This window comes from Pipistrellus hanaki (genome assembly GCF_964339955.1).
Source record: "Pipistrellus hanaki genome assembly, chromosome: 15".
Classification (NCBI taxonomy): Eukaryota; Metazoa; Chordata; class Mammalia; order Chiroptera; family Vespertilionidae; genus Pipistrellus; species Pipistrellus hanaki.
Window position 1 is genome coordinate 45,359,805 of NC_140517.1, and position 8,767 is coordinate 45,368,571.

Here is an 8,767-nt window from a genome sequence, read left to right on the forward strand (position 1 = left end):
GCGGGGCGGGGTTGGTTGAGGGGCGGGGCTGGGATGGGTTGAGGGGCGGGGCGGAGTTGGTTGAGGGGTGGGGCTGGGATGGGTTGAGGGGCGGGGCGGGGTTGGTTGAGGGGCGGGGTTGAGGTGGGTTGAGGGGCGGGGTTGGGATGGGTTGAGGGACGGGGCTGGGATGGGTTGAGGGGCGGGGCTGGGATGGGTTGAGGGGCGGGGCTTGAATGGTTGAGGGATGGGCTGGAGGTGTTGAGGAGCGGGGCTGGGATGAGTTGAGGGGCGGGGTTGAGGTGGGTTGAGGGGCGGGGCGGGTTGGTTGAGGGGCGGGGTTGAGGTGAGTTGAGGGGCGAGGCTGGGATGGGTTGAGGGGAGGGGTTGAGGTGGTTGAGGGCGGGGCTGGGATGGGTTGAGGGGAGGGGTTGAGGTGGTTGAGGGCGGGGCTGGGATGGGTTGAGGGGCGGGGCTGGGATGGGTTGAGGTGGTTGAGGGGCGGGGCTGGATGGGTTGAGGGGAGGGGTTGGGTGAACTGAGGGGCGGGGCTGGGTGGGTTGAGGGGCGGGGCGGGGCTGAGGTGTTGAGGGGCGGGGCGGAGCTGGAAGGGTCTGCGGGGGTTGCGGCGGTGAGGGCTGGGGGCAGGGTACCTGAGGAGGGCGGGGCGTCAGGGGCCAGCTCAGGAGGGGCGTGCCTGGAAGAACCTGCGAGGAGCCCAGCGAGAGGACGCTGGAAGGACTCTGGTTCCCAAGACTTGATGGGACGGGGCTAACCGGCCGGCGCTCTGGCTGGACCTGTGGGTGGTCCGAGTGGCCAACCTGCGTGCGCGGGCCTGGGAAGCCGGGTGTGTGTACCCGGGAGTGGGAGGCAGGAGCTGAAAGAGCCTGCGATGGCAGGCCTGAGAGGGAACCGTCTGGGAGGCTCTGCGGCAGCCCGAGAGAAGCGTGTCTGAAGCGAAGGCCACGTTACCCTGAGGACTCGCTGGCAAGGAGGCGGGGCCGACGCCCGTTGTGAAGGAGAGGAACGCTCACTACCTCAGGGCCTCGCAGAGGCTCACCACGCATGCGCGGCCAAGAGCCTCCAGAGAAACCGCCAAAACCCGTTGAGGCCCAGGCTCCGCCCACTGAGAGACGGAAGTGGGCGTGGTCTCTCGCACGCCACGCCAGCCCCCGTTGTCCGGCCACGCCCCTCGCAGGACACGCCCCTTCGGCGGTCTGCTGCTGCCCACGTGGGCCTCCCCCGAACGGGCGGGCAGTGGGCGAAGCTCCCTGCAAGCTGGGTGTGCCTGAAGCTGCGGTTTCCTGTGGGAGGAAGCGGCTCGCGGGCACTCAGCTCTGCACGCAGCGTTGGAGGCCCAGGAAGGGGAGATCCCTCCGCCGCTCTCAGATCCGCAGACTCTTCCCCTTGCACAGGGCCCTAACATGGGGGACCCCCTGAACAACCCCAGGATAGCAAGTACCGTGCGGATACCATTCAGGGAACTTGATTCAGAGCCCTAGCCCCCTGTTCTCCACCGCCCCCCGCTCAAATTTCCATCTCCCTGACTCCTGGTTCCTAGACTCCTCCCCAGACCTGGTGCAGCCCCTTGGCCCCCTTTGCCTGCGCTCCCTGAAAAGCATGTGACCCTCTAGCCCCCAGTTTGTCCCTTAGTGACCCAGGCTTTCTAGCTTGCTTGCGGTTCTGAGTTCAGACCCCCCAGTTTCTCTCCTTCTGAAAGACAGATTTAAGACTACCTACCTATTCCCTGACACCAGGGACCCTCATTTTATACTCCAACGTTTTCGTCTTGGGACTCAATAATTTGCTCCTTTCCCAGATTCTCAAGACCTTGATCTAGGGTCCCCCAGTACTGAATCCACTCAGGCCCCCAGTACCTGGTATAACTAACACATACAATAGTGTTTATGATGTGCCAGCACTACTCTAAAAACTACCCTATGATGCACTCACTATTATCCCCATTTGACAGATAGAAAAACTGAGGCAGAGAGAGGTTATTAGTCATTTGCCCAAAATTACTGCTAGTGAGTAAAACATCTTGGATTTGAAGCCAGCCAGTGTGTTTCTAGAGTCAATGCTGTACTGGCACCCCAGCTTCCAAGTCTCCCCAAGTACCCACCCAATCACTAACGTGCCCTCAGGGAGCCCACTGACCAATCTCGCTCCCTCCGCCAGCTCTGGCCCCATCAGATACCCAGACGCGCTATCATCCCGTTTCCTTCCGATCATGCTATCATCCCATTTCCGTTTTCCAGCTCTCAGTTTCATATCCGAACCCCTGTCCCTCACTCTTTCACCATCACCCAGCTCTCCTAAGAAACCCAGGAACATAGAAACCATGCCACCCACCCCCATCCAATCACCCAGGAAACAACAATGAGAGTTCGTGTGAAATCGCTGGTACCGCACTTCTGTTTAAAACCTCCCGGTGACTTCTGATTGCACTTCGAATAAAAGTCCAGACTCCTCCCCTCGTCTTCAAGGGCCCTCTTTGATTCCCGCCCTGCCCTCCCTCCGGCTCCCTGTATCCCAGACACACTGGCCCTTCTGTCTGCTCCTCTAACAACCTGAGCTTGTTCTCCAGAGCCTCTGCGTGCGCTCTCCACCCCGCCTTCAAATGGCTCCTGTCTCCAGCCTCAGCTCAGATGCCACCGCCTCAGAGAGGCCTGGCCTGTCACCCTGTGTAAAATAGGTTCCCCTCACGCTGTCATTGTCTCCATCACTCTGTTTTGTTTTGTTCCCTTCAAAGTCTTCATCGTTGTCTAAATGTCTCGTGTATTTTTAAAAATATATATATATATATATATATTTTATTGACTTTTTACAGAGAGGAAGGGAGAGGGATAAAGAGTTAGAAACATTGACGAGAGAGAAACATCCATCAGCTGCCTCCTGCACACCCCCCACTGGGGATGTGCCCGCAACCAAGGCACATGCCCTTGACCAGAATCGAACCTGGGACCCCTGCGTCTGAAGGCCGACGCTCTATCCGCTGAGCCAAACATATTAGGGCTGAAACGTCCCTTGCGTGTTGGTGTTTTCTCTTTATTGTCTGTCTCCCTCCGCTAGGAAGGTAAGCTCCACAGTAATTAATCATCGGCTCCCATCTGTTTTGTTTTGGTTTTGGTTTTTTTTGTTCATTAACTCCTGGTTCATAATAGATATTCAATAAATGTTTCATGGAGAAAGGAAAGAGCGTGTTAGGTGTGTTAATGTACTGGTATTATCTTACTCATTTAGATTACGTATGGGACTTTTTATTATCAGTATTAGTGGATTGTCAGTATTCGTAGTATTCCTACACCCGCAGGTTAGGAAGCTGAGGCTCAGAGAGTGGGCATCATTGGTCAAGGTCCCTCCCATCCCCCCGCCCTGCCCCCAGACAGGAAATGGTGGTCTTAACTTCCACTGCCTGCTCCCTTCCACAGCTCCCCACTTCCACATTCCCCATCCCCTGGCCACAGCCACGGCGCCAAAGCCACCAGCCCTCAGCCCGCTCCGCACTGCAAGAATCTGGGCTCCTCCTCAGACTCCCATCCCTCCGAATATCCAGTCCTAAGGCCGATCAAGGAAAGCAGACATCCGGTCCCAGGTCCCAGGACCAGACCCAGAGCGGAGGCCTGAGAATCTGGCCCTCCCAGCCCCGCTGCCCCACCCCAGGGCCCCTGCTCCTCTCCGCTCCCTCCCAGGACGTCTCATCTCAGCCCTGGGAGGGAGCCCCGAACGATTCGCTTGTGGGAGCAGTGGGCGGGCCCGGAGGATGAAGAACCAGAGAGCCGGGGCCCTCCCTCTGGCTGCAGACCTCAGCTGGGTGCGGTGAGGGTGGGTATAAAAGGGTCGGTATATATACTGAGAGGAGCAGAGGAAGAGAAACCAGGAGAGTGAGGAGAGCGAGGAGGAAAAGGTATAGGCCAGTGAGGACAGGACAGAACGAGGGAGCGCGAGGAAGAGAGAGAGAGAACGGGTTCTAGGATTGGAGGGGAGAAGGACGGAGAGAGCCAGAGAGGAGAGAGAGGGAGGGAGGAAGGCGGCGAGGGAGGCGGGGGCCGGGGCGGGTGGAAGGAGGGAGGCGAAGGGCGGGGCACGGAGGCCCAGGCGAGGGACAGACTCCAAACTCTGACTTCTTCTGCCGCTCTGGGTAAGTTTCCAGTCCGTTATCTGGGCTGGGATTTCTTTATTTACTTGGGAGTGTGGCCTTTCGGGAGGGACACCCCCATGGAAGTACTTTTAGTGTCAGAAATGACCACTTAGCCCTTGGGGTGCAGATTCAGGAAGGGGTGGGGCCCAGCAAGGTTTTGGGTGTGTGTGTGTGTGTGTGTGTGTGTGTGTGCGGTGTTCTTAGCAGAGCCCTTCACCTGATAATGTCCTGCAATGTTACACCCCACCCCCCGATGTCCACTCGCCCCTGGGGACCCCGAGAGTGGGACTTTGCATGAGAACACCCCAAGTCTGGGCTACCTCCAGGCCCCCTCCCCTTTCTGGGCACTGAACGGTGGAGGGAGGCTGGTTCCTCCTTCTCACACCTCTCCCCCCAGACACAGGTCCTGTCCATGTCCCCAACAGGGTGCCCAGCAGGCGCCCGCCTGGCAGCAGGGTGGGGCCGAGACCTCGTGGGCACAGCCAGGGGCTGGGGTTTCCCTGGTCCTCGGAGGCTGGAGGGTGGGATGAGTCACCCATGATTCACCCGGAACCCCTCCTCCCCCGCCCCCCCAGGAGAGGGGTGGGGTGAGTCAAGGATGCCTGTCTCTGGGGGCAGCCCGCCTGCAGCTTCTGGGGAGTCTGTGGAGGGGTTGCAACTTGCATGTCCGTAGCCTGGCCCAGGCCGGGGCCCTGGGGACACGGAGTGAAGCACATCGCGAGTTCCGATCATTCCTGGCCTCCGGAGCCAGTCCCCGGCCCTCTCCAGCCCCTGGGGAATTCGGGCTCCCCGGCTCCCAGCCTCCTCTTCCCTCACACCCCAGGTCCGGAACCAGCCCCTCTCTCCACCAGGATTTGGACATCTCACTCCTCCTCCCCCCGCCCCTGTGCCAACCTCCTGAAAGGACCATCTCCTGACGTCCCCTTCCCCAGGCTTCTGCCGCAGCCATGTCGCTCCTCCTGGTGGTGGTCTCTGCCCTTCACATCCTCATCCTCATCCTGCTTTTCGTGGCCACTTTGGACAAGGTAAGCTGCTGGGAGCAGCCCGCCACACCCCTCCTCTACGGGCACCTGCCCCCTTCCCCTTGCCTCTGCCTCTGCTGCTTCCCCCTTTCCCCTTCCCTTTTCCCCTTTCCTGCTAAGCCCATGTTCTGCCCCAGGGCAGCCCCTTCTGGGCACCACAGCCTTCCTCTAAGCCTTCCCACAGGCCCCCTGGCCTCGCCCACGTCCCCACGCCCGCCCCTGTTTCTCTGCCCACCCCAGTCCTGGTGGATCCTCCCCGGGAAGGACTCCCTGAACCTCTGGTCTGACTGCACGAGGAGCAGTGTCAACAAAACGTGGGACTGCAGTGATGTCAGCGAGAATGGTGAGGGGCACGGGGACCGGTCTGCCAAGGGGAAGGGGAACCCCCAGTCACTTCCCCCCACCCCCCCGGGACCAAGTCTCCTAGTGCTGAGGGAGTGGGGCCGATGGAGGGCCCACCAGTCTCGATGGCAGGGAGCAGTATGCTTCTGTTCTAAAGAGGATACGCTAAAAGCCCCCCCACCTCATGAATCAGAAAGCGGGGGGGGGGGGGGGGGCACGCTGCCAGTTTAAGAAATCGGATGTTCCCACCATTCCGAAAAGATAGGATTACGTTTCCAAAGTTCTAAGCACCAGAGGACGGTGTTCGGAATGGATGGCTGGGACCGACGTGTCCGAGTTCCAAGAGGGTGGGGCTGGGACCACGCTGTTTTTAAAGAGGCGGGGCCAGGGCCGAACCGTCCCCTGGCTCAGAGGCAGACGCCCGTGCGTTCTAAAGAGGGGCACGTTGCGTCTATAAACATCTCTAAGTCAGAAGGAAGTGAAAGATGAAATGGGTTCCCCCTAAGAGCAAAGTGAGAATTTCTGTTCTCTTGGCTTAGGCCCAGGTGTTGTACTGGAGGTAGCCAACGTGATAAGGCAAGAAAAAGAAATAAAAAGCAACAAGATGGAAGGAACCATGTTTCTATTCCCAGTGGGCGAGTTTCTTTTTTTTTTTCTCTCTCTCTCTCTTTAATATATTTTATTGATTTTTTTACAGAAAGGAAGGGAGAAAGAGAGTTAGAAACATCGATGGGAGAGAAACATCCATCAGCTGCCTCCTGCACACCCCCTACTGGGGATGTGTCTGCAATCACGATACATGCCCTTGGCCGGAATAGAACCTGGGACCTTGCAATCCACAGGCCGACACTCTATCCACTGAGCCAAACCGGTGTTGGCCCAGCGGACAAGTTTCCATAGAAAATCCTAAAGACTCTGCAGAGCAGCTTCCGAAATTGACCGAGGGATTTAGCAAAGCTACAGGGATGGACGATGTTGCTGGGATTTTCCTACGCATCCAAACCCGTATCTAGGCTCTAAGTTGGGGGGAGGAGGAGTGGAGAGGGTTGTGGAGATGATGAGCGAGCAGGCGGTGCTGGACCTGGGCCTCGGTGACCTCCGCCCCGGTCTCCTCCCCGTCGCAGGCTGGATGAAGTCCGTGCAGATCCTCGTGGTGCTCTCTCTCATCCTCTGCTGCCTGTCCTTCATCCTCTTCATGTTCCAGCTCTACAACATGAAGCGAGGGGGGCTCTTCTACGCCACGGGCGTCTGCCAGCTGTTCACCAGTAAGCACTGTTCCCTGGGAACCGGGGTGGGGGTGGGGTGGGGAAGCGAGGGGGCACCCTGAGAATGGACCGCTGGTACAAGGAGACAATTCCCAACAGCCCCCGGGCCGCGCGAGGCGCCTCCCTGGCCCCCCGCCCCCTGTCCTTCAGGGACTCCCTGGTGGTTTGTGTCGCTGAGTCATAGGGGGGATGGAACTTGGGGCTTCGGGGAGCCAGGGCTGAGAAAGGCGATGGGCAAAAATGATGGAAATCCCAGAGATGGAGGCGGGCCTAGGCGGGGATAGGTGGCTGATGAATATCCCAGAACTCTTGAGTCATCAGAGCGGTCTTGTCATTATAATGGCCGCCAGCTGCTGTTTCTGGTGGACCTACTGTGTATCAGACACTTCAGGGAGTTTTATGTACTTTTCCTTTTTTTTTTTTTTTAACACTTCAAGTGCAAAAAGGACTAAGTTAATCATAGTCCGAAATATGGGGAACATTCTCTAGGTTCCTGCAAAGCCTGTCTTGTTTTATTTATTTTTTATTTTTTTAAATATATTTTATTGATTTTTTTAAAATATATTTTTATTGATTTTTTTACAGAGAGGAAGGGAGAGAGATAGAGAGATAGAAACGTCGATGAGAGAGAAACATCGACCAGTTGCCTCTTGCACACCCCCTACAGGGGTTGTGCCCGCAACCAAGGTACATGCCTTTGACCGGAATCGAACCCGGGACCTTTCAGTCCCCAGGCCGATGCTCTATCCACTGAGCCAAACCGGTTTCGGCCCGTCTTGTTTTATTAATGCACTCTTTGTGCACCTGGCTGGTAGACCCTCAAAAATATTCCCTAAATGGACGGATGAGTAGCTATTACCCACCCATTTTTATGGATGAGGGGACCCAGGGATCGAAGTGCCCAAGGCCAGTCTGTAGGAGCCTGGTTGCAAAGAGCTGGCGCGGGGGGGGGGGGGGGGGGGGGGAGCAAACCACAACTCCCAGCAGGCAGCAGTGCTGCCCATTGCCCTCCGGTGGTGGCGACTTTGCCCCGTGGGTTGCTGGGATATGCAGTCTTCTTGGCTCCTGTCTCCCCGCAGGCCTGACAGTGTTCACCGGGGCCCTGATCTATGCCATTCATGTGGAAGAGATCCTGGCGAAGTACCCGAAAGGGGGCAGCTTCGGCTACTGCTTCGTCCTGGCCTGGGTGGCCTTCCCGCTCGCCCTGGCCAGTGGCATCATCTACATCCACCTTCGGAAGCGGGAGTGAGCGCTGCCAGTGGCCTTGTCCTTACGGCCCTGCCCACTCCCGCCCCTTCAACTCACCCCGCCCGCCTCCAGAGAATAAAACCGTTTAACCACCTGCCTTTGCTCCTTCCTTTCTTCCTTCCTCCTCCAGGGACCCGGGCTGCTCAGGCACCCTGAGAATGGACCGCTGGGACAGCCCACCCCCGCAGTGCTGCCTCCAGAGTGATTTTTTACAGAGAAGAAAGGAGAGGGATAGAGAGTTAGAAACATCGATGAGAGACGTCCATCAGCTGCCTCCTGCACACCTCCCACTGGGGACGTGCCCGCAACCACGGTACATGCCCTTGACCGGAATTGAACCTGGGACCTTTCAGTTCCCAGGCCGATGCTGTATCCACTGAGCCAAACCAGTCTCGGCCCCCAGGTCCCTCTAAACTTGGACACAGGAGCCTAAGGCCCTTCCATCTCACGTCTCAGGGTTCCTCTCGAGTGGAGCCTTCGGACACCGGTTTCGGGGAAGAACGGGAGTCTGGGTCTCCAGTCCCCGCTTCCGTGTGTAGGGGGCGCTCTGGCTCACGGGGCAGGGCCTGGGTGTTGTTCTAGATGGCAGGTCTCTCTCTGGCCTTCCTCTGGGAAGAGCCGTTCCCATGTCCCTCTTAGAACGAGGTCTTTCCTCATTACAACCCAACCCTCCCCAGATCCTCTTCCCCCTCGTCCCCAACGGCTGCCTCTAGCCCGGACACCTCAGTAAAAATCAGATGGCACCCTCACAAACCACCCCCTCATCCATC

At 58.0% G+C, this 8,767-nt stretch overlaps 1 protein-coding gene and 1 long non-coding RNA gene across 6 annotated transcripts in view; both read left to right on the forward strand.

Annotated features, from left to right (window-relative positions):
* Positions 1-8,767, forward strand: part of LOC311633534 — a 176,790-nt gene that overhangs the window by 157,141 nt on the left and 10,882 nt on the right. The window lies entirely within an intron of this gene.
* On the forward strand, positions 3,722-8,091 carry EMP3 (epithelial membrane protein 3 (MAM blood group)). Of its 5 annotated transcripts, none has more exons than XM_084861409.1 (5): positions 3,722-3,804; positions 4,972-5,145; positions 5,383-5,485; positions 6,609-6,749; positions 7,829-8,091. In XM_084861409.1, exons 2-5 carry the CDS (start codon positions 5,068-5,070, stop codon positions 7,996-7,998), a joined length of 492 nt encoding a protein of 163 aa, XP_084717535.1. In that variant the 5' UTR covers positions 3,722-3,804; positions 4,972-5,067; the 3' UTR covers positions 7,999-8,091. The 5 variants fall into 5 exon arrangements, with proteins under 5 accessions (XP_084717535.1, XP_084717533.1, XP_084717534.1 ...); XM_084861407.1 differs by having other exon boundaries at positions 3,787-3,886; positions 5,053-5,145; XM_084861408.1 differs by lacking the exon at positions 3,722-3,804 and adding an exon at positions 3,836-3,886.